The sequence below is a fragment of the Haemaphysalis longicornis genome, unplaced genomic scaffold (genome assembly GCF_048455015.1).
Source record: "Haemaphysalis longicornis isolate Haplotype H1 unplaced genomic scaffold, Haemaphysalis longicornis Haplotype H1 scaffold_9, whole genome shotgun sequence".
Classification (NCBI taxonomy): Eukaryota; Metazoa; Arthropoda; class Arachnida; order Ixodida; family Ixodidae; genus Haemaphysalis; species Haemaphysalis longicornis.
In genome coordinates, this window is record NW_027526460.1 from 134,181,692 (window position 1) to 134,205,976 (window position 24,285).

A 24,285-nucleotide genomic window follows, 5' to 3' on the forward strand; every position below is an offset into this window, starting at 1 on the left:
CCCTCGAGGCGGCTTTCAAAAAGTCCACGAGTAACAAAAGGTTCACATAGATGGCGCACGACAACTGAACGCGGCAACAGCTTGACTTGAGCAAACATCCACCATGTTTATTGTGGCAGGACCGAACGGGAGGTGGAGAGCACGACAGGTTGGCTTAGAAGGAAAAACAATGCTGTGGTTTAGCTTTTCTTAGCCTAGTTGACAGCGAAAGTTTCACTGCTGCTATACGAGCGACCACAGGTGAATGTTCGTCTTCCTCCATCGCACACGGCTCTGCGCCGCCAACGCCGCCTGTATAAACATTGCCTAACGCGTGAGCGAAAAATGGCCAAACAGCCACTCTCCTGTTGCTCTCTCCTACCCTTCCCCGCTCCGTAGCCTTCCAGCGTGCATTCGTGTCCGCCAGCCAGCGCCGCTTCTCGGAAACTATGCAAAATAGTGAAAAGTTTGTTTAGCGTTCCCGAGTCGCCGCTCCTACGCCTTCTTGTTTTTCACCATGCCTGTCTGTCTTGGTCTGTCACTGATAAAACTTCCTTTGTCACGAAGCAAAATCCCTTGCGCTGCCGCAGGCTGATGCCGGCCTTGCGCGCTTATCTACTCGGATCACAGGCCCTGAAATTTTCTGAGTGGGGCATCCCACCTCTATCCCCTCCGCATTTAGGTATTGTTTTGACCCCGCTGTTCGCACTCCGCATCGGTACGCACTTCTAAAATTGAGGACTGTACTGTAGAAGCGCCCGGACAGCGTGGCGGGATCCCAGCTGCTTATCCTTTTGTTTCCTATAATTTTCTGAAGTTTACAAGCACGTGATATTATTGGAAAGTAATCGTAGAAGTGAGCGCCTGAACAAAAAACGTGCACTCGATTTTTTCTTCTTTAAATACTCCAGAAAGAGAAATATCAGTAAAATAATGGCTGCCCCATCCGAAAATATCGTTTTTCTGTTAGCTATACCTCTACCCGACAATCAGTATGTTCTTACACTATTTCAGTTCGCCTCCTTCTTTATCTTTGGAAAAATGCAGCTAGTATGAAGCGAGCGACACGTTGAACGAGATCCCCAGAGCGCCACAGAACTAGCGCCCCGTCGCGGCTAAGATGTAAGCGAAACGGCCCTTGAAGCCCAACAGGCAAGCTGACAGACACACGTCGTTGAAGTTGGTGCAGCGTTCGCGACTCGCGAGCAGTGACGTAAGGCGAGATGTCCGCCGGCACGCGCCACATAGCGGATCAGTGCCTGAACTAAGCGTCCCTACCCTTCCCATTGAAAAGCGCGCGACGCGTCAGGCAATGTTAATACAGGCGGCGTTGGCGCCGCACGTGGCCTCCTGTCCTTCCTTCGTGACGCGCGTTTATCGCTGTGGCGGCGCCTCCTCGCCTTCCTCCGCCAGGCGGTGACACGGGTACCGCATACGTCTCCGTTCCCTCCTCGCCTATCTCTCCGTTGCGGCCTATCTCTCCCCGCAATCGGGCCTCTGCTCTGTGGCGCGCGCTTGCGGAAGGGGGTGTCGTTTCACCTCTAGCTCTCAAGGTCAAAACTGATCACACCGCGAGTCTTCCCGAGCTAGCGTAGTGTAGCTTTTGCTACAAAAGAGACATTTACGTGGCGGTTGCGCCAGCAGACTATCGTCTTTCGACTATATTTACAGCGAGGTGATAGATACGAGGCCAATTTTTTTCTTTTAAATGCATAGCATTTTAGTAACTCACAATGTCACGCGGCGTTGGCGTGCCTTGTCGTAGTCCGCATGCGCGCCTTGTCGTAGTCCGCAACCAGGCCACTACACTATAAAAGAAATACCAGTTTCCGGCGCCCGGTTTCGAACCCATGACGCCGCGGGCGGAACGCAAGGTGCCCAGCGCACTACCATCCGAGCCACGAAACCGACACAGATTTCGATGCACCGAACGCGCCTTATATCCTTCACTCATTTCTAGTTTGTTTCGAAAGCGCCACAAGTTGTCCCGCGCCTCCAAAAGATGGCGACACGGGTCCCGCGATCGAGAGATACGACTTGCCGGCGCACCCCCTCGGAAATGCTGTGCATTTGATCGTGCCCCTCGCGAGGGGGATGTCTTTTTTCGTTTGTCTCTGTCTCTGCTAACCTTATTTTTTCATGAGTCGGCAGCAGCCGCGAATAACGGGTGCCCATGCCCAAAATGCATATCGGGAGCACGATAAACGAGAGCACATTCTCGTTGAAAAATCTGGATTCGGCCGTGTACAGTGGTGATCTCACTAATGGTTAACACGGGAGTGGCCGCCGGTACTGTCAGAGCAGCCTACCCGCCGCTGTGGCTCAGTGGCTAAGGCGTTGCGCTGCTGAGCACGAGGTCGCGGGTTGGATTCCCGGCCGCGGCGGTCGCTTTCTGATGGAGGCAAAAAAAGCAAAAACGACCGTTTGTACGAGATTTCGGCGCACGTTAAAGATCCCCAGGTGGTCAGAATTAATCCGGAGCCCTCCACTACGGCGCGCCTCACCGCCTGCGTTGCGTCGGCGCGTTAAACACTACAATCAATCAATCAAATCAGAGTAGCCTAGCGTGCCCAACGCGAACCATCACGCATGCGCTGTGCGGGCCGAGCGATATTTTGCTTTCAGCACGCGCATCGCGTGATCGGAGCGTCTGCTCGTCGTTTTTGCGATTGCAAATAAAAATACGCTGTGAAAAAAAAAATTGCCCGCGTATCTGCTCCTTTCGTTGCAAATGTCGACGGGAGACGATATTCAACTGGCGCTCCTGCCAAGTAAAGGCCTTTCTTTGTGAACTAGAATAGTTCACTATAGTTCTAGTTCACTAGTTCTAGTTCTAGTTCACTATACCCTCCCTTTTCTTTCCCGCTCACCTCTCGTGCGGTTCCTCTCCCGTCTCGTTGCTCCCAAGATAGCCCGCTGGAGGTTTGCTCAAGTAAATTTCAATTTACCGCGTTCCACGGCTCCAAGTCGGGTGTCTCGACGCCAGCGCCGCCGTTCGGCTGAGACGCTCTTGAATCGAGCACCTACTACAACGTTTATAGAACCATGTTGCCCTACACCACGAGCGTTCCAAGTGGAACGTATAACCTATCTTGTGGAAAATTTCGTTGCTGTTGCCGTTTGATTTCTTAAATGCCGCCAGGAGCTATAGTAGCGCGGGCAACAGCAAACGACGGTTTTCCGCAGTGAATGTAGTATTTCATTTGCTATCGCAAAAACTGAGCATCCATAAATGTTTCAATAAAGGAACACTGCAAATACCCCTCACATACTGATTTCCTGCCTTATAATGGCGTAATGTCCTGTTCTTGTTGAACAATGTTTAAAAGTATGAACATTAACAGCAGACTTAGACGATTAGATTTGGCTGTGGGTATTTAAGACTATTGCGGAGTTTCTATTTTACTTTGGCCGGATGGCTGAATCAAGTCACAGGCAGCCATTTCTAGATTGTTGTTTTTGTGTCTGTTTCCCTTTCTTATGTATATTTGTTACCTGATGCATAGTTTCATCGAGGCATGCTATATATCTGCCTCGATGAACAAATAAAGCTCTTTACGGCAGCCTTCGGGCCGTGCTAGTTTTGTAGCAACAGGCGCTGAACTTGTTTGTTTCTGGATTTTACATTGTATCATTGATACCAGAAATTTTAGATAATAAATATATCCTTTCAAGACAGACAGACGTACAGACAGATAAAAAATTGTCGTGTTTAAGTAGCCCAAGAAAGACTAACGTCTTTAAAAAGCGCGGACAGTCACAAGTAGTCTGGTCGCGGCAGCCGTAATCTGCCGTCCCGTATCGTCCGCGCACTGCCCGAGATGCGATATGGTGCTCGATTTTCCTATGTATTTCTATGAGACTTGCGGTCCGAACGCAGTCCTCCGACTTCCTACGGACCGGCCAGGCCTGGCAAATCGACGATGACCACTGATTACCTTTTTTTTTTTGTGCTCGCCGATATTACGCTACTTCAGCCCCTATCATCTCACTGTAGCGGGAAATTTGAAAGCATTTCAACATCTTCTCTGTGTTCTTTTCTTTCTTCGAGTAAACAGATCTCTTTCGTGGATTGAAGGCTGCTCACTAAGATTCCAAAGATAGTTTTTTTTTAATTAATTTCGTACTTTGTCTTCGCCGCCCGTTTAAAAAAGACTTTAGTGGTTATGAAACCTACCAAAATAAACATGGCTTGTTCATACTCGCCGTAAATGCGGCAGTCACGGCTAGTTGATCGGTCGGTGTGCACTCCGAATTCACGGTGGTTGACGTTCTTCCTACGCTGGGAATCTCGCAGTGACGGAAGTTGCAAAAAAGCCAACTTCTTTTACTCGTACCACTCCTAGAATGGCGCGATGGCGGAGCCTAAGATCCCAACGAAAAGAAAGAAAAACTCGAAGCGAAAGTGGTGGGGAAGCAAGAGGTGAGGTTTTTCTTTTTGCGCTATTCGCCGCTCTTATCTTTCGTGCCGCCGCATTTTCTGCCACGTGCTCCCAGTCGGCGCGTTCCCAACTAGACATGAACTGCACTGACAAATGTTATCTCTTCAAAGTATCCGCTCTTGAGAAAGGTAAACCGAAACAGCGAAAGAAGGGCGATCGGCCACCGGTAGTAGTTTATTTATTTATTTATTTATTTATTTATTTATTTATTTGTTTATTTATTTATTTATTTATTTATTTATTTATTTGCTGCTTACGTAGGTCCGCGACCCAGCGTTAGCAAAATACACTCCATAGATGTGAGGATAAAGATTGCAAACCCTATGGGGGAGCGATTATGGCCCGTAGAGCGGTTACCAGCCGCTGACATTTTTTTGCAAGAGCAAGGAGACGCACATCGACTGAGCGGCCTAAAGCAAAATCGAAAGCTACGGCTGCCAATGTTGACATTCCACCAAATTTGCCTCTCTCATTGCTGTCAAATAAATCGTTTGAAAAGAAAGAAATCATTCGTGATGTTTGTATTGTTTCTTTTTCTCTCAAGTGGTGTATGTCTGTTTTCAATGTGCAAACGGGAGAGAAATCGACGTCCGCGTTTTCCACCTGGTTTGAGAATGAATAGAAGGATCGAACGGCTCGTGTTCGGGCGTAAATACCTGTGTAACCATGACAGAATACAGCGCTTCTCATCAAGGTAAGTAAAAAAAAAACGAAGAACATTGAATTTCAATTTTGCAAAAGAAAAGCATTGCGCATTGCCTACAACGTTTGAACTTTTGCATATTTTTCAGGAAGCAGTGTTTTCTCCGTGAACATGAGCTCATTTTTGTGTTCCAGCCCAATTGTTTGTCGTCTCAAGCACACGCATATGGAAATGTGGCAGTTGTTATACCGGCACGCAAATTTACCATATTATGCATGCTCAGGCTCCACGGTACGGGGACAGACAATGCACTTATTTACCCCATTTCTCGTTTCAAGTTGCTGTGAGAAATTAATTTTTGTACAAATAATGGCAACGAAGAGAATTAATTAGTTATCTTATGAATATGTGCCCTTTTGACCTCTTTGCTATTTTCTCATCACACTTTTTCGAAAAGAAATTATAAACTCTGCCGTAGCAACTTCGTCTCCACACGCAAGACGTTAACAATGCGAACATGCAGAAATATTTCATTGTAATTGTATTTGTGCGTTCTTTATCAATCAACTACGGGAATGCAAGGGAAGAACAAAAAGCTGCAATGCGGCAGATTGACAAAGGTCCTTGCCCCTGAATTTGGCAACGGACACATACACGCACGCACGCACGCACGCACACACACACACACGCACATATATATATATATATATATATATATATATATATATATATATATATATATATACAGAAAGATAGGTCGGCAGTCTACAATGCCAAAGGACGCATAGGGGTGTGGTTAGGCTCCTTTTTTACTACGGTTAATGAAGTTAACTTTTTTTTAAATATACAGAAGAAAGAAAGAAAGAAAAACACGCGCCCAGAGTGGGGACCGAACCCACGCCTTTCGATTACATGTCGAATGCCTTACCAATTCGGCTATCTGGGCGACTGTGTTCTCCTTCACTTTCTGGGCTATTTATATTTACTAGAAGTGTATCCGACGCTTGAGGGTGGCAGCCATCGCTACTCTGACTACACGGGGAGAAGGGGACCTTCTTTTCAAACCCCGGGGCGTGACTCGAACGTCTACAGCCTGTCATGAGCGGGAAACTTGCGGGAAGCCCCCTTATGCTACCTAGGCATCAAGGCTGCCACAGCCGAGACCCTCGCTAGGCTTTCGCAGAATAATATAGTAAGGAAATGAGGGGCTCGTTGAGGAAATACAGAAAAATAGGTCGGCAGTCGTTAATGCCAAAGGAGGCATAGGGGTGTGGTTAGGCTCTTTTTTTACTACGGTTAATGAAGTTAACATATTTTTTTTAAAATATACGGAAGAAAGAAAGAACACGCGCCCAGAGTGGGGACCGAACCCACGCCTTTCGATTACATGTCGAATGCCTTACCAATTCGGCTATCTGGGCGACTGTGTTCTCCTTCACTTTCTGGGCTATTTATATTTACTAGAAGTGTATCCGACGCTTGAGGGTGGCAGCCATCGCTACTCTGACTACACGGGGAGAAGGGGACCTTCTTTTCAAACCCCGGGGCGTGACTCGAACGTCTACAGCCTGTCATGAGCGGGAAACTGGCGGGAAGCCCCCTTATGCTACCTAGGCATCAAGGCTGCCACAGCCGAGACCCTCGCTAGGCTTTCGCAGAATAATATAGTAAGGAAATGAGGGGCTCGTTGAGGAAATACAGAAAAATAGGTCGGCAGTCGTTAATGCCAAAGGAGGCATAGGGGTGTGGTTAGGCTCTTTTTTTACTACGGTTAATGAAGTTAACATATTTTTTTTAAATATACGGAAGAAAGAAAGAACACGCGCCCAGAGTGGGGACCGAACCCACGCCTTTCGATTACATGTCGAATGCCTTACCAATTCGGCTATCTGGGCGACTGTGTTCTCCTTCACTTTCTGGGCTATTTATATTTACTAGAAGTGTATCCGACGCTTGAGGGTGGCAGCCATCGCTACTCTGACTACACGGGGAGAAGGGGACCTTCTTTTCAAACCCCGGGGCGTGACTCGAACGTCTACAGCCTGTCATGAGCGGGAAACTGGCGGGAAGCCCCCTTATGCTACCTAGGCATCAAGGCTGCCACAGCCGAGACCCTCGCTAGGCTTTCGCAGAATAATATAGTAAGGAAATGAGGGGCTCGTTGAGGAAATACAGAAAAATAGGTCGGCAGTCGTTAATGCCAAAGGAGGCATAGGGGTGTGGTTAGGCTCTTTTTTTACTACGGTTAATGAAGTTAACATATTTTTTTTTAAATATACGGAAGAAAGAAAGAACACGCGCCCAGAGTGGGGACCGAACCCACGCCTTTCGATTACATGTCGAATGCCTTACCAATTCGGCTATCTGGGCGACTGTGTTCTCCTTCACTTTCTGGGCTATTTATATTTACTAGAAGTGTATCCGACGCTTGAGGGTGGCAGCCATCGCTACTCTGACTACACGGGGAGAAGGGGACCTTCTTTTCAAACCCCGGGGCGTGACTCGAACGTCTACAGCCTGTCATGAGCGGGAAACTGGCGGGAAGCCCCCTTATGCTACCTAGGCATCAAGGCTGCCACAGCCGAGACCCTCACTAGGCTTTCCCAGAATAATATAGTAAGGAAATGAGGGGCTCGTTGAGGAAATACAGAAAAATAGGTCGGCAGTCGTTAATGCCAAAGGAGGCATAGGGGTGTGGTTAGGCTCTTTTTTTACTACGGTTAATGAAGTTAACATATTTTTTTTTAAATATACGGAAGAAAGAAAGAACACGCGCCCAGAGTGGGGACCGAACCCACGCCTTTCGATTACATGTCGAATGCCTTACCAATTCGGCTATCTGGGCGACTGTGTTCTCCTTCACTTTCTGGGCTATTTATATTTACTAGAAGTGTATCCGACGCTTGAGGGTGGCAGCCATCGCTACTCTGACTACACGGGGAGAAGGGGACCTTCTTTTCAAACCCCGGGGCGTGACTCGAACGTCTACAGCCTGTCATGAGCGGGAAACTGGCGGGAAGCCCCCTTATGCTACCTAGGCATCAAGGCTGCCACAGCCGAGACCCTCACTAGGCTTTCCCAGAATAATATAGTAAGGAAATGAGGGGCTCGTTGAGGAAATACAGAAAAATAGGTCGGCAGTCGTTAATGCCAAAGGAGGCATAGGGGTGTGGTTAGGCTCTTTTTTTACTACGGTTAATGAAGTTAACATATTTTTTTTAAAATATACGGAAGAAAGAAAGAACACGCGCCCAGAGTGGGGACCGAACCCACGCCTTTCGATTACATGTCGAATGCCTTACCAATTCGGCTATCTGGGCGACTGTGTTCTCCTTCACTTTCTGGGCTATTTATATTTACTAGAAGTGTATCCGACGCTTGAGGGTGGCAGCCATCGCTACTCTGACTACACGGGGAGAAGGGGACCTTCTTTTCAAACCCCGGGGCGTGACTCGAACGTCTACAGCCTGTCATGAGCGGGAAACTGGCGGGAAGCCCCCTTATGCTACCTAGGCATCAAGGCTGCCACAGCCGAGACCCTCGCTAGGCTTTCCCAGAATAATATAGTAAGGAAATGAGGGGCTCGTTGAAGAAATACAGAAAAATAGATCGGCAGTCGTTAATGCCAAAGGAGGCATAGGGGTGTGGTTAGGCTCTTTTTTTACTACGGTTAATGAAGTTAACATATTTTTTTTAAAATATACGGAAGAAATAACACGCGCCCAGAGTGGGGACCGAACCCACGCCTTTCGATTACATGTCGAATGCCTTACCAATTCGGCTATCTGGGCGACTGTGTTCTCCTTCACTTTCTGGGCTATTTATATTTACTAGAAGTGTATCCGACGCTTGAGGGTGGCAGCCATCGCTACTCTGACTACACGGGGAGAAGGGGACCTTCTTTTCAAACCCCGGGGCGTGACTCGAACGTCTACAGCCTGTCATGAGCGGGAAACTGGCGGGAAGCCCCCTTATGCTACCTAGGCATCAAGGCTGCCACAGCCGAGACCCTCACTAGGCTTTCCCAGAATAATATAGTAAGGAAATGAGGGGCTCGTTGAGGAAATACAGAAAAATAGGTCGGCAGTCGTTAATGCCAAAGGAGGCATAGGGGTGTGGTTATGCTCTTTTTTTACTACGGTTAATGAAGTTAACATATTTTTTTTTAAATATACGGAAGAAAGAAAGAACACGCGCCCAGAGTGGGGACCGAACCCACGCCTTTCGATTACATGTCGAATGCCTTACCAATTCGGCTATCTGGGCGACTGTGTTCTCCTTCACTCTCTGGGCTATTTATATTTACTAGAAGTGTATCCGACGCTTGAGGGTGGCAGCCATCGCGACTCTGACTACACGGGGAGAAGGGGACCTTCTTTTCAAACCCCGGGGCGTGACTCGAACGTCTACAGCCTGTCATGAGCGGGAAACTGGCGGGAAGCCCCCTTATGCTACCTAGCATCAAGGCTGCCACAGCCAAGACCCTCGCTAGGCTTTCCCAGAATAATATAGTAAGGAAATGAGGGGCTCGTTGAGGAAATACAGAAAAATAGGTCGGCAGTCGTTAATGCCAAAGGAGGCATAGGGGTGTGGTTATGCTCTTTTTTTACTACGGTTAATGAAGTTAACATATTTTTTTTTAAATATACGGAAGAAAGAAAGAACACGCGCCCAGAGTGGGGACCGAACCCACGCCTTTCGATTACATGTCGAATGCCTTACCAATTCGGCTATCTGGGCGACTGTGTTCTCCTTCACTCTCTGGGCTATTTATATTTACTAGAAGTGTATCCGACGCTTGAGGGTGGCAGCCATCGCTACTCTGACTACACGGGGAGAAGGGGACCTTCTTTTCAAACCCCGGGGCGTGACTCGAACGTCTACAGCCTGTCATGAGCGGGAAACTGGCGGGAAGCCCCCTTATGCTACCTAGGCATCAAGGCTGCCACAGCCGAGACCCTCGCTAGGCTTTCGCAGAATAATATAGTAAGGAAATGAGGGGCTCGTTGAGGAAGTACAGAAAAATAGGTCGGCAGTCGTTAATGCCAAAGGAGGCATAGGGGTGTGGTTAGGCTCTTTTTTTACTACGGTTAATGAAGTTAACATATTTTTTTTAAAATATACGGAAGAAAGAAAGAACACGCGCCCAGAGTGGGGACCGAACCCACGCCTTTCGATTACATGTCGAATGCCTTACCAATTCGGCTATCTGGGCGACTGTGTTCTCCTTCACTTTCTGGGCTATTTATATTTACTAGAAGTGTATCCGACGCTTGAGGGTGGCAGCCATCGCTACTCTGACTACACGGGGAGAAGGGGACCTTCTTTTCAAACCCCGGGGCGTGACTCGAACGTCTACAGCCTGTCATGAGCGGGAAACTGGCGGGAAGCCCCCTTATGCTACCTAGCAACAAGGCTGCCACAGCCAAGACCCTCGCTAGGCTTTCCCAGAATAATATAGTAAGGAAATGAGGGGCTCGTTGAGGAAATACAGAAAAATAGGTCGGCAGTCGTTAATGCCAAAGGAGGCATAGGGGTGTGGTTATGCTCTTTTTTTACTACGGTTAATGAAGTTAACATATTTTTTTTTAAATATACGGAAGAAAGAAAGAACACGCGCCCAGAGTGGGGACCGAACCCACGCCTTTCGATTACATGTCGAATGCCTTACCAATTCGGCTATCTGGGCGACTGTGTTCTCCTTCACTCTCTGGGCTATTTATATTTACTAGAAGTGTATCCGACGCTTGAGGGTGGCAGCCATCGCGACTCTGACTACACGGGGAGAAGGGGACCTTCTTTTCAAACCCCGGGGCGTGACTCGAACGTCTACAGCCTGTCATGAGCGGGAAACTGGCGGGAAGCCCCCTTATGCTACCTAGCATCAAGGCTGCCACAGCCAAGACCCTCGCTAGGCTTTCCCAGAATAATATAGTAAGGAAATGAGGGGCTCGTTGAGGAAATACAGAAAAATAGGTCGGCAGTCGTTAATGCCAAAGGAGGCATAGGGGTGTGGTTATGCTCTTTTTTTACTACGGTTAATGAAGTTAACATATTTTTTTTTAAATATACGGAAGAAAGAAAGAACACGCGCCCAGAGTGGGGACCGAACCCACGCCTTTCGATTACATGTCGAATGCCTTACCAATTCGGCTATCTGGGCGACTGTGTTCTCCTTCACTCTCTGGGCTATTTATATTTACTAGAAGTGTATCCGACGCTTGAGGGTGGCAGCCATCGCGACTCTGACTACACGGGGAGAAGGGGACCTTCTTTTCAAACCCCGGGGCGTGACTCGAACGTCTACAGCCTGTCATGAGCGGGAAACTGGCGGGAAGCCCCCTTATGCTACCTAGCATCAAGGCTGCCACAGCCAAGACCCTCGCTAGGCTTTCCCAGAATAATATAGTAAGGAAATGAGGGGCTCGTTGAGGAAATACAGAAAAATAGGTCGGCAGTCGTTAATGCCAAAGGAGGCATAGGGGTGTGGTTATGCTCTTTTTTTACTACGGTTAATGAAGTTAACATATTTTTTTTTAAATATACGGAAGAAAGAAAGAACACGCGCCCAGAGTGGGGACCGAACCCACGCCTTTCGATTACATGTCGAATGCCTTACCAATTCGGCTATCTGGGCGACTGTGTTCTCCTTCACTCTCTGGGCTATTTATATTTACTAGAAGTGTATCCGACGCTTGAGGGTGGCAGCCATCGCGACTCTGACTACACGGGGAGAAGGGGACCTTCTTTTCAAACCCCGGGGCGTGACTCGAACGTCTACAGCCTGTCATGAGCGGGAAACTGGCGGGAAGCCCCCTTATGCTACCTAGGCATCAAGGCTGCCACAGCCAAGACCCTCGCTAGGCTTTCCCAGAATAATATAGTAAGGAAATGAGGGGCTCGTTGAGGAAATACAGAAAAATAGGTCGGCAGTCGTTAATGCCAAAGGAGGCATAGGGGTGTGGTTAGGCTCTTTTTTTACTACGGTTAATGAAGTTAACATATTTTTTTTAAATATACGGAAGAAAGAAAGAACACGCGCCCAGAGTGGGGACCGAACCCACGCCTTTGAATATATATATATATATATATATATATATATATATATATATATATATATATATATATATATATATATATATATATATATATATATATATATATATATATATATATATATATATATATGTAGGTATATATACAGTCGAACACGGATATATCGAACTCCAAGGGGATCGCGAAATAGCTCGATATATGAAAAATTCGATATAAAAAATATGGGCTCTGAGACCTCACCTATGGCGGACGATCACTTACCGATCGTCGCATTCAAGAATAACAACTAATTCCGCACTCACGACGCAGTAGGACGCTTTATTTCCGCGAAAAAAAATAGCTGATCTTGGCCTGCTTCTTCGTCCTGGGAATGAAATTAAAGACGCTGATCTCGATCTTCTCGAGGCTGCACAACTAGAAAATTCCAGCAGTACGCTGCGCCTTCGCACACTATGCACAACACGCACGCAAAAGAAGAACAGCGCGCACGTACCACAAGAACTTTGAAGGTAACAATTCCAAGGCTCTCTGAACGGACTCCAACAAAGCGCTCGCGATGGTCATCTCCGAGAGAAACAGTGATCTCCGAAAGGTGCGGGACAACTCGACAAGCAGCAGCAACAGCAGCAAAATGCAAAAGAAGGAGGATGCCGCCAGCGCCTTCGTTCCCTCTTCCCTATCCCTAGACTACATCGGAGAAGACAGACCCAGAGAGAGAGAAAACAAAACTATTTTTCGACAAGCCGGGGAACGTACGCAGCCCCCCCCAAAAAAAAAGCACGTGCGCATTTGGGGCATCCCTACCTCGCACTGTCACATTTTCCGAGCGTTCGGGCTTGTGTGCCTAGAGAGATTTAGCATACCCCGCTAACGCTACAGCGGCCGGTAGCGGGGCCCGACTGGGCAAGCGCAAATTCATTCCAGTAGGGGGGGATTAGTTCCGCGAGCCAGTCTCCGCCATGCCGGCGCATTCCTCCACATCCTCCCCAACCTCAATCGGGGGTGCAGCGACCGCCGAAGAGCACCTTCCAGCTCGCGCGGCGTTCGATATGCCCAATGTCGGGGAAAATGCGGTTCGATATAGACGTACGAATTCCTATACTTTTACACAGAATTTTCAAGGGGATAATTTATGAGTTCGATATAGACAATAATTCGATATACCCGTGTTCGACTGTATATATATATATATATATATATATATAGTACAAGTAAAGAGTCGGATACACAGCAAGAACAATAACAAACAAGGTTTACTTACGCTACGTAAGTAAACCTTGTTTGTTATTGTTCTTGCTGTGTATCCGACTCTTTACTAATACTATTTCTGCGCGCTTTGTGAGTTTATCTTTCTCTAGATTTATATATATATATATATATATATATATATATATATATATATATATATAGCGAATCAGAAAATGGGAAATGAGGGGCTCCGTGAAATAAGACAGAAAATAAGGGTTGGCAGTCAAGAAAACCTCGGAAAGCAAAGGGGAGGTTGTGGTGGGTCATAGAAAGAGATGAAGAATTTTTTGAGTCGAAAAGAAAGTGGTGAAAAAATGCCCGCCGGGTGGGATCCGAACCCACGACCTCCAGAATACCGGCCTGGTGCGATAACCACTACGCTACCGGCGGGGCTGTTTCCCTAGCACTTTCTCGGGTATTTACGTTAAGGTATTTTTGTTTCCTGCACTTGGGGGTGGTAGCCAGCGCCACTCGGACTACTCGGGGTGAAGGGGACCTTCTTTTTAACCCCCGGGCCGTGACTCGAGTGTCTACGACGTGTCGAGAGTGGTCGACCAGCGTTGAACCCTCTTAAGCTCCCTTTGGCACCAAGACTGCCAGAACAGAGGCCCTCGCTAAGCATGTAGCGAATCAGAAAATGGGAAATGAGGGGCTCCGTGAAATAAGACAGAAAATAAGGGCTGGCAGTCAAGAAAACCTAGGAAAGCAAAGGGGAGGTTGTGGTGGGTCATAGAAAGAGATGAAGAATTTTTCGAGTCGAAAAGAAAGTGGTAAAAAAATGCCCGCCGGGTGGGATCCGAACCCACGACCTCCAGAATACCGGCCTGTTGCGATAACCACTACGCTACCGGCGGGGCTGTTTCCCTAGCACTTTCTCGGGTATTTACGTTAAGGTATTTTTGTTTCCTGCACTTGGGGGTGGTAGCCAGCGCCACTGGGACTACTCGGGGTGAAGGGGACCTTCTTTTTAACCCCCGGGCCGTGACTCGAGTGTCTACGACATGTTGAGAGTGGTCGACCAGCGTTGAACCCTCTTAAGCTCCCTTTGGCACCAAGACTGCCAGAACAGAGGCCCTCGCTAAGCATGTAGCGAATCAGAAAATGGGAAATGAGGGGCTCCGTGAAATAATACAGAAAATAAGGGTTGGCATTCAAGAAAACCTCGGAAAGCAAAGGGGAGGTTGTGGTGGGTCATAGAAAGAGATGAAGAATTTTTTGAGTCGAAAAGAAAGTGGTGAAAAAATGCCCGCCGGGTGGGATCCGAACCCACGACCTCCAGAGTAGTCCGAGTGGCGCTGGCTACCACCCCCAAGTGCAGGAAACAAAAATACCTTAACATAAATACCCGAGAAAGTGCTGGGGTTTCAGCCCCGCCGGTAGCGTAGTGGTTATCGCACCAGACCGGTATTCTGGAGGTCGTGGGTTCGGATCCCACCCGGCGGGCATTTTTTCACCACTTTCTTTTCGGCTCAAAAAGTTCTTCATCTCTTTCTATGACCCACCACAACCTCCCCTTTGCTTTCTGATGTTTTCTTGACTGCCAACCCTTATTTTCTGTCTTATTTCACGGAGCCCCTCATTTCCCATTTTCTGATTCGCTACATGCTCAGCGAGGGCCTCTGTTCTGGCAGTCTTGGAGCCAAATGGAGCTTAAGAGGGTTCAACGCTGGTCGACCACTCTCGACATGTCGTAGACACTCGAGTCACGGCCCGGGGGTTAAAAAGAAGGTCCCCTTCACCCCGAGTAGTCCGAGTGGCGCTGGCTACCACCCCCAAGTGCAGGAAACAAAAATACCTTAACGTAAATACCCGAGAAAGTGCTGGGGAAACAGCCTCGCCGGTAGCGTAGTGGTTATTGCACCAGACCGGTATTCTGGAGGTCGTGGGTTCGGATCCCACCCGGAGGCATTTTTTCACCACTTTCTTTTCGACTAAAAAAATTCTTCATCTCTTTCTATGACCCACCACAACCTTCCCTTTGCTTTCCGAGGTTTTCTTGACTGCCAACCCTTATTTTCTGTATATATATATATATATATATATATATATATATATATATATATATGTGTGTGTGTGTGTGTATATAGTGTGAGCATCAATGTGGGCGCTGCGATAGTCTTCGCTTCAAGGACGCCTGGAAGGTGCCTGTTACTTCTGTGCCCAATCCACCTAGCTGTCAGTCTGCTTCCCACGATCATTATCACCATCACGTCGTACCTCATCGTTTCTCATACCCATCCACATCATCATTCCTGGTGCTAGAGTCCGAGGCTGCTGCTCGGAATGAACGCGCTGGGTCGAATGTAGCACCCATTGAGTTTCATACTCATATATACAAGAGGGAAATCTGGCGCCACTGTCTAGGGGAGCCGTGCTTCAGCGAGCGTTCCGTCTTGTACCGGGCAGGCACGTTCCACTTGTCCTTGGCATGGGTCATGAACAGACCGAAAAGTTGGCTCTCGCTGCAAAAAGCGACAATATTACTGAAGAAGGTTCATGAAAGTTGTTTTATTATTACAAAATTGTACCTCCAAAAAGATCAGTTTGACAGTAATTATTTGGAAGCTTCATGTACGATGAACAAGGAAAAATGTTACCCTTTTTTGTTGATTTTGGCTTCGAGACAAAAAAAATATGTATGGCTAGTTAAGCCAAGTAGGCGAGGAACGTCGCTAGCGGCAATGGCGCCCCTCCCGGCGGCCCGCGACTGCAGCGACAGATTTCCCTCTAGTATATATTAGTATGAAACTCTATGGTATCACCGGCGCCCTCACTGTGTGACGGCTACCCTTGACGCGTCTCTCAAGTGGTGGAACTGCACCTCGTTCCCGTCCTCTAACACCCCCGGTCGCATCCCTGGAGCTCCGTTCCGGTCGGCGCTTGCCTCTAGGCTAGTAGAATGAGAGCGGGAATAACCCTCCCGGCGCCTCAGCTGTCGCGCCTGCTGCGTATACCATTACTAGTCACCAATGCTATGCACCCTTTTTCACTAGACTCCGAGGTGAGGACGTCGAGGACTGGCTCGACAGTTATGCTCCGGTTAGTAGCTTCAACGGGTGGGATGACGCTCTCAAGTTCCGAAACGTTTGCTTCTTCAGACGTGCTCTTCAGACGTGCTGACCCTTGCATGACGGAAGAAAATAAGTTACGTTTCTTAATGCATGGTTCGCGGCACTATACAAGGTAGCGAAGACGTGGTTCCTCAACAACGAACACACCATCGGAGACTCGGCTACGTACCACCAAGCTGCGCCAAATATTCGGCACACCATCCGTACTGTCGGACGTTGCCAAAAGAATACTGCCCTCTCGGCCCCAGCGCTCTGATGAGACATACGCGTCATATATTCAGGACGTCGTTGCCCTTTGCCGCCACATAGATGAGAACATGCCAGAGGCTGACACAGTCCACCACACCTTAAAAGGCATCGCGCCGTTTGCCTTTAACGCGCTGGCTGTGCAGAATCCTGCCAGCGTTGGTGACGTGCGCACAACTTGTCAGCGTTTGGACCAACTCCAGTCTGTACGCCTGCACCTGGACGCTTGGGCCCCTCTGGTATCTTCGGACTCGGATCTTCGTACGCTAATACGCACGATCATCCGCTAGGAACTGCACCATCATGCCACGCCCCACTCCCAGCATGACAATCACACTTGTGCGCCTGTGCTGAAAGACATCATAAGGGAGGAGCTCACTTCAATGACGGGATATTCACCCATGACATCGCCTTTGGCCTCTGTCTCCACGCCGTCGTACTCAGCAATTGCGGCGAAACCCCCGCTACAGGCCAAAACACTGTCGCCACAGGCACATGGGACCGCAATCAACGCACAACTTGGTTCAAAGGCCTATTACCCTTCTCTGCGACCCCTCCGTGAGTGCTTCCGCAGCGATGCTGCGGTTTGTTATTACTATGGGATCCGTGGTCATTTTTCTCGCTTTTGTCGTCAGCGTCAGCAAGACGAGCGACGGGGCTACGCCCCATTCTAACGTGACACTTGTTTCTCCTGCGGTTATCAGATGCCCACATATGCTTCGCCTCCGCGCCGCCCATCGTCGTCTACAGGCTCACCGACCCCCCTACCAGTGACCGTCGATCACGCAGCCGACCACCTTCGCCGTACCGTTGTTCTGTGTCGCCCCTCCGTCCTGCCTCCCATCATGCTGACAACCACCCGGAAAACTAATTTCTGCAGTTTTTGGAGGGAAACCTGCCCTATTCGGTAAAAACCCACAACTCATCCGCAACGTCCCTCCAATATTTTACCTGTCGAAATTGAAGGAATTGTTGTTGATGCCCTTGTTGACACAGGAGCTAGTGTATCAGTTGCTAACGGAAACTTGTGTTCCCAGCTGCGCAAAGCTAAAGCCCCGTACACTGTCGCCCCCCCCCCCTTTGTGCAGTGCTAACGAAGGTGCAATCGAACCAACTGGATACTGCACAGTACGTGTTTTTATGGATGGAATCTGGCACCACGTACAGTGCGCAGTCTTACGACGGTGTGCTCATCAACTGATTTTTGGGTGGTACTTTCTCTCATAGGGTTCCGCCAGTATATCCTGTCACCGCCCTGACATCGAATTAACGGAAACAGATCGTTCGGGCATCCGTGACTTTACGCAACAGACTATGGTTGCAAACAAGGATTATGTTGTCTATCCTGGGTGCGAGGAAATCATCCGTGTTATTTCCGACCACTTCTGTGATGGCGACGTCCTCATTACTCCCACTCCTTGCTTTCTGCCCAAAGGTCTCATCATCGCTACGACCTTGGTCCGGTTTTCACGTAGCACTGCTGCTCTCGTGGGTACTAACACCACATCGGAACCAATGCTCCTACGTGAACGCACCAGAGTTGCTACCACTGCCGACTCTGCCGCTAAATGTGTTTTTTCCCTTTGTTCCCTGTCATCTCCTTCACACGGTTCAAATCCTAATACGTCCGGCTCCGTTCTCACACCCACCATAAGCTCTGATCTCTCCCCTGCTGAAACCGACTTGCTACTTCAGCTCCTCCGCAAACAGGGATCTTTATTTGACGCAAAACTGCACAACAGTCGGTCGAACATCAACGGCAACACATCGTATCGAAACCGATGGGTCTTGTATCATTCGCCGACGTCCTTATGTCATCTTCTGAACAGAAAGCTATCAGTGCAAATGTCGCTGACATGCTTGAACGGAAAATTATTCAACCGTCAACCAGCCCATGGTCGTCCCCGGTTGTTCTGGTGCGGAAAAAGGACGGTTCGGTGCGGTTTTGTGTCGATTATCGTGCACTAAACAAGACCACGCGAAAGGAGTTATATCCCATGCCCCGCATTGATGACGCCCTAGATTGTGTACAAGGCGCCGAATATTTTTCACGTCTTGATCCGCGCTCGGGGTATTGGCAGATGTCCATGCACGAGACTGATAAGGAAAAGACGGCGTTCGCTACCACCGATGATCTATACAGATTTAACGTGCTGCCATTTGGGCTTTGCAACGCCCCTGCAACCCAGGTAGCACAAAATGTATTTTAAAATGTCGATTTAGGAGGTACATTGTTCGAAAAAGGTTTTCGATCATCTTAGACGCAGATGCGGATGTCAGTACGCCGTCGTCCATAAGCATCGAACTTTTTGTGTGGGGGGGGGGGAAGTATATTTCAAGCTATTTTCTTTGCGCTACATAATTCGCTGGCTTTGCGCGGCTCTTCTTTTAAAAAGGGTGTATGGATGACGTCTTGCGATTACGCATTGCATAAAATTGGGTACTAAATTTGAAGTTTGGTTCCAACCTGAACTTATGCGCGAAGTACTCGAGTTCCGTTTAAAATATGACGTTTAGTACTTGTGCAAGAGTCGCGCCTTAGCATGAATTTGTAGGTGAACTATCCCTTGCTGTCACCTTTACCGATACGAGCCTTGATCAGTCAATTGTTTTTGTAAGGATTTCACGACTATCTTTTCTTAATCACACTGTTATATGAACGCCGAGCGTTTTCTTTGGTTCAAGCACCGGCAAAAGTGAAGAACGTACAGTCATGGACAGTTCCAATACGAACCGCGGAGCGCATGGCCAAAAATACCGGTGCCGTTCCCTGGCAGCGGCCGTGAAAAACGCACGGACAAGCGCATTTGTGAGGTCGGGAGCGAGGCTGCGTGTCCCACTGCGATGTGTTGCCGTCTGCTCGCTCGCATCCTTGCCTTCTCGCCATGCCGCAAGAGCGCTGAAAGAATTAATAGCGTTGCGGCGCGAGATAGTATCTGCTGGCCCTGTGTGTGCTGTAAATTGTATTTGAATACCGCGCTGAACCGTCACGTCGTTGGAATGAGCCGCGCAAGGAAGACGACGATGAAGAGGAGCTGTACGTCAAGCACGCAGCGCGAGCTGTACTTTTGCTTTGTCTTCGTAAAAAGAACACGACGACGCTTGGTGCGATGGATGCCGGGTTTTGCGTCTCTTTTCTTCGGCGCCACTAAAAGCCGAAGCGCGGTTTCCCCACAGTGTGCTTGGCTTATATGAGCACCTGCTCACCGTGTGTGTAGCCGTTACATTGCCGATATAGCCTTGCATTCGGGGTTCAGTGACTTGATCAAAAAACAACGGACGCAAAAAAACGAGAAAAGCAGGCCGCCAAAATTATTGCGCAAGGGCAACTGGCCTATAGAATGGATGGACCTGCCTATCTTCTTAATGTTTGTTAATATTAGAATTCTGCCAGTAATTTCCCCTGACCACACAATGCTTGCGGCTATTTTTATCATTTGAGGTGAATTCTGGTGGTATATCTATTGTTTGCTACTAGCACCAACTCTGGGAAATGACTCAGCCATGACTCCGTTAAATAAAGGCGCATTCTTAGCACCAAAGTTCATTGTTGGATTCCCGAGCCACTGCACCACGAACGCAAAACAATGCAACGCCATCAGAGGCTAGACGGCATGCATTTCTTTTGGCTCCATATCTGTGCGATTGTTTTCTTCAAGAAAGCATGATGAGCTCAAGAGCATGCCTTACGAGAGCGTGCACGCGTTTCCCACGAAAGCACTGGCCGCAGCTGCAAGCGAATACGAGCCGCATTGCTCTCAACGCAACCAACACCTTCAGCTGCAGCAGCGCTGGTACTTTCAGAGCTTGCAGCGCCCTTGCGGCACGGCGACAAGGCAAGCATGCGAGCGAGGAGAGGGCGACATATCGCAGTGGGACACGCAGCCTCGCACCCGACATCTTAACTGCGCATGCGTCCGCGCGTTTTCCACGGCCGCTGCCAGGTGACGGCACCGGTATCTTCGGCCATGCGCTCTGCGGTTCGCATTTGAATTCTCCATGACTGTACGTGTAGTTTATTCAGGTGCGACACGTCCTGTTTGCGCCAGCAGCCAAAGCAAGCACTGCACACTTCATACGCAGCGGGGTGTTGGAGTTGGGACTTAGCCATCTAAGCTCAGTCGCCACTGTTGCGACGATGCCTTGCTGAGACCGCTGGCAACGCGGCGCAAAGCAGGGCGATGTTCTCGAGCCAACGAAGAATTAAAGCAGCATTTATATACAGTTTGTACAAGGGTAACGAGCGTTACATGGCTTCAACAAAGGTGACAGCACGTCTCAACTGGGTGCCTCCGAAAATGCCCCGCTCGCGTTGCCTACAGGCTGGTTTTACACCACGGGGGGTACGTAGCAGCCGCGAGCAGTTCGAATTCCTCCAATCAGGACCCTCACTGGCCGCAGTTTGAATCCGACGAATAGACGAATAGAGATGAAGCGACTGCGTCAGCCGAGGCCCCCGCGACGAGAAAGGGAAGGCGACTCAGCATCGCCGTATCCCGTCGAGTTTGGGCACGTCTTCCGCGGGCGGTTTGACCGAGGCACGAATCGGTCCCGTTCTCGGCGCGTCACCAGGTGCAGCGAATGTGTGCCGGGAGCTCTCGCACAACAAGCGACGTTTCACTCGTGGATGTCTCGACAAATACCGGCAGCAGGGCACGAGCAGCCGCGCATCACAGACGAGGGGGCGCCAACCGTGGAGGAAGACAAAACTTATGAGACGTCGACACTGGACAAGCAGGAAGCTGTAATGAAAAGCATAATCAAAGTGGGCCTTAGGCGTCGCTGTGCCACGTGACGCCGCCGTATGAGAGCGCGCCTGCTCCAACCGAACAAATGCCGGAATGAAGCTAGAAGAAAAAAAATATTATAGATCATATGCTGGGATTGACTTCGGTGGCTTGTCAAAGGTAAACTGCGAGGGAGCGACGTCAACGGACGTAGGCTTGCTAAACCTGGCTGAATGACGTCATACCGTCTCCTTTTTTTCCTCCGTGGCGCCAACAGCCATTCGCATCGACATTTGCGGACACGGTGGGGCTGTTTGTATGTTTAATCTTAACTCTGGTTTTAAAACTGCTGTGTCGTACGCAACGTTTGATGATTGGATTTTCAGGGGTCATTGTTGTTCTTTCGGTGCGGTTGCAGTGTGTTTCGGAAGTGTTTGCAGGTTTGAGTTATAGGGCTGTCACACCCGAGCGTCCAGAATCTGCGTATTTTACGCTTCAAAGTCCGGGACTGGATTTTCTGAAGAAATTTGCAGTCTTTTCACACTAGAAATAATTAATCTGAATCAAACAGTAAATCATGTATTCCAGTGTTTGCTAGTGTGTTGCCCTCAATTTAATAAAATGCTTGGAGTAATTGTGTTTCGATTGTTCTGAATATTGTGTAACGTAGGGATGGACTACGGTACGCTGTATTTCGTCGCTCACTGCACTGTTTTCGTTATTTTACTCGACAATGGCGTGTAGACCGAGAACAAAAGCCACGTGACCATCGTCTATCAGGCTACCTTTATGTAGCTATAATAGGCTAACAAAGGAATATTAGCGGTATCCCAAAAAAGGCCTTATACACATATTCAGTAATACACCCAAAACGAATTTTACAGGTCCTCTATAATGCCTTTTCTAAACCACATTTTTTTCGACATTTACAAAACCGGTTTTAGATCGTCTAGAAAAGGTGTATCAAGTCGTACACTATAAGATATATAAGACGTCTTCACAGCGGTGGGCGTAATTTCCGAGTCGTTTTGTAGCCATTTTTCTCGTCTGGGATCTACGCAGCATATGCGTTTTGTAACCTTTTTGTGCTAGCGTGGAACATTCGAGCGCATGATCGGTATTGCTCTCCGTGGTCTCAAATGGAAAACTTGCTTGTGTTATCTTGATGACATCGTTATCTTTTCTTCAAGTTTTCCTGAGCATCTAAGGCCCCTCGATGAAGTACTAACTTGTCTTGCCAATGCGGCCTTCAGCTTCACACTAAGAACTGCCGTTTCGCTGCTGGCAGTATTAAGGTCTTAGGGCACGTCGCAAGCAACGACGACATTCGACCCGACCCCGACAAGATTGCTGCAGTCATCAAATTCCCACGTCCACAGCAGCAAAAGGATCTGCGAAATTTTCTAGGTCTCGCTTCCTACTTCCGTCGCTTTATCGGAGACTTCGATACTGTGACTTCACCCCTCAACAAGCTTATGCACTCCGGAACACCCTTTGTGTGATCAGAGGAATGTGAAGCAGCATTTAATGAGCCGAAGAAAGCACTTACTTCCGGACCAGTGTTGTGCCACTTTAATGAATTCAGGCCTGCTATTCCTCGTGCGGACGCTAGCGTTCACAGGATAGGTGCTGTTCTCTTGCAGCCCGGTGACCAACACAGAGAAAGGGTTCTATCTGTCACCAGCCCTTCTCTTGGTCAGGCTGAGAAGATTTACACAATCATGGAGCAGGAGTGTGGTGCCGTTGTATGGGAGGTTCAAAAATTTCGGCCATACCTCTAGGGTCGCCACTTCACAATCGTCACAGACCATCATGTTCTGTGTTGGTTGCAGTGATTAAAAAACCTGACAGGAGGCCTCGGAAACTGGATTTTTCGGCTGAAAGATTTTGACTACACAGTCACTTACCGGTCTGGCAAAAAGCACCTCGATGCAGATGCCCTTTCACTGTCCTCTAGATTCACCTGAAGCTCCTCCTTTGACTACGTCACGTAGCGCAGCGCGTACCATCGCTCCTGTTGGCGACATCACATCTGACTACATCTAGGATTTGGCGACCTTTCAACAATCAGATTTATACTGCCGTGGAATAATAGAGAATCTCACTGGCTCCAAAAATCTCGTGAACAGCCGCCACCACCGTCAACTTTAACAATTTCTGCTTTTTGGTGGAGTGCTTCACCGTTCCATTCACCACCCCTCAGGCTACCGGTAGGTTCCCATTGCACCGCGCTCCCTCCGCACAAACATACTTTGAAACTTTATTTCAGCTTTTCCACAAACAGAAACAGGTCGGAAAAACTGAGGGCAGCGAGAAAAAAGCAGTGTTAAGCCACCGCTTGACAGGGTCGCCACCCGTTTTTGTCGGGAGTGGTCACAATTAACAACCCCACTTTGGTACATTAACAAAAAATTATTTACCATAATCAATAGAAAGAGATAAATATATATTGTCGCGAAGACAAGGAGGACGCAGTTGTCTTGAAGGAGGAACAAGTTTATTGGAGCGAACTTCTGCTCCCCTAACAACTGAAAAGAATACAGAGGCGGCGAAGCAGCGGTCAACAAAGTGACTTGCGTCGGCGAGCGTCGCAGAATCGAATGCCGCGGCGTCTGCTGTGCAGGCTTTTATCTTTCGGCGCGAGAGTTTCTGGAACCGTCGATTCACATCCAGAACATTGTAGATCACAGAAGATTATTCTGGGCTAGCGGCGTTAGGGCGAAACACTCTGCTTATCTGAATGAGATAGCCCGTGTGGCATAAAAATAAAGAATGGAACACGCGCTTCGCATGGGGCACAGATAACAGAGCCGGGCGCGGCCGGGCATTTAAAACAATAAATAAACAAACCCGTACATGGTTCGCGGCAATAT

The 24,285-nt window shown here is 48.5% G+C and overlaps 1 protein-coding gene and 14 non-coding genes across 17 annotated transcripts in view; 1 reads left to right on the forward strand and 14 right to left on the reverse strand.

Annotated features, from left to right (window-relative positions):
• LOC144151506 (cytochrome P450 3A6-like) overlaps positions 1-4,362 on the reverse strand; it is a 49,212-nt gene extending 44,850 nt beyond the window's left edge. Inside the window, exon 1 of one of the 3 annotated variants that reach the window (XM_077682578.1) lies at positions 4,186-4,362. Coding sequence is in view for 1 of the 3 variants with exons in the window: in XM_077682577.1 (XP_077538703.1) it covers positions 4,157-4,179 (23 nt within the window). In the remaining 2 variants the exon portion in view is untranslated. Of the gene's footprint in view, positions 1-4,156 lie in introns of all 3 variants that reach the window. The other 2 variants (XM_077682580.1, XM_077682577.1) reach the window with 2 other exon arrangements.
• A 1,576-nt stretch (positions 4,363-5,938) lies between these two features.
• On the reverse strand, positions 5,939-6,010 carry Trnat-ugu (transfer RNA threonine (anticodon UGU)). The gene has a single exon. It is a non-coding gene; the product is annotated as a tRNA-Thr (tRNA).
• A 403-nt stretch (positions 6,011-6,413) lies between these two features.
• Positions 6,414-6,485, reverse strand: Trnat-ugu (transfer RNA threonine (anticodon UGU)). Its single transcript has one exon. It is a non-coding gene; the product is annotated as a tRNA-Thr (tRNA).
• Positions 6,486-6,887: 402 nt separating this feature from the next.
• Positions 6,888-6,959, reverse strand: Trnat-ugu (transfer RNA threonine (anticodon UGU)). Its single transcript has one exon. It is a non-coding gene; the product is annotated as a tRNA-Thr (tRNA).
• A 403-nt stretch (positions 6,960-7,362) lies between these two features.
• On the reverse strand, positions 7,363-7,434 carry Trnat-ugu (transfer RNA threonine (anticodon UGU)). The gene has a single exon. It is a non-coding gene; the product is annotated as a tRNA-Thr (tRNA).
• Positions 7,435-7,837: 403 nt separating this feature from the next.
• Positions 7,838-7,909, reverse strand: Trnat-ugu (transfer RNA threonine (anticodon UGU)). The gene has a single exon. It is a non-coding gene; the product is annotated as a tRNA-Thr (tRNA).
• A 403-nt stretch (positions 7,910-8,312) lies between these two features.
• Trnat-ugu (transfer RNA threonine (anticodon UGU)) lies at positions 8,313-8,384 on the reverse strand. Its single transcript has one exon. It is a non-coding gene; the product is annotated as a tRNA-Thr (tRNA).
• A 399-nt stretch (positions 8,385-8,783) lies between these two features.
• On the reverse strand, positions 8,784-8,855 carry Trnat-ugu (transfer RNA threonine (anticodon UGU)). The gene has a single exon. It is a non-coding gene; the product is annotated as a tRNA-Thr (tRNA).
• A 403-nt stretch (positions 8,856-9,258) lies between these two features.
• Positions 9,259-9,330, reverse strand: Trnat-ugu (transfer RNA threonine (anticodon UGU)). Its single transcript has one exon. It is a non-coding gene; the product is annotated as a tRNA-Thr (tRNA).
• Positions 9,331-9,732: 402 nt separating this feature from the next.
• Trnat-ugu (transfer RNA threonine (anticodon UGU)) lies at positions 9,733-9,804 on the reverse strand. The gene has a single exon. It is a non-coding gene; the product is annotated as a tRNA-Thr (tRNA).
• Positions 9,805-10,207: 403 nt separating this feature from the next.
• Positions 10,208-10,279, reverse strand: Trnat-ugu (transfer RNA threonine (anticodon UGU)). The gene has a single exon. It is a non-coding gene; the product is annotated as a tRNA-Thr (tRNA).
• A 402-nt stretch (positions 10,280-10,681) lies between these two features.
• On the reverse strand, positions 10,682-10,753 carry Trnat-ugu (transfer RNA threonine (anticodon UGU)). The gene has a single exon. It is a non-coding gene; the product is annotated as a tRNA-Thr (tRNA).
• A 402-nt stretch (positions 10,754-11,155) lies between these two features.
• On the reverse strand, positions 11,156-11,227 carry Trnat-ugu (transfer RNA threonine (anticodon UGU)). Its single transcript has one exon. It is a non-coding gene; the product is annotated as a tRNA-Thr (tRNA).
• Positions 11,228-11,629: 402 nt separating this feature from the next.
• Positions 11,630-11,701, reverse strand: Trnat-ugu (transfer RNA threonine (anticodon UGU)). The gene has a single exon. It is a non-coding gene; the product is annotated as a tRNA-Thr (tRNA).
• Positions 11,702-14,738: 3,037 nt separating this feature from the next.
• Positions 14,739-14,811, forward strand: Trnat-ggu (transfer RNA threonine (anticodon GGU)). Its single transcript has one exon. It is a non-coding gene; the product is annotated as a tRNA-Thr (tRNA).
• Positions 14,812-24,285: the final 9,474 nt, after the last annotated feature.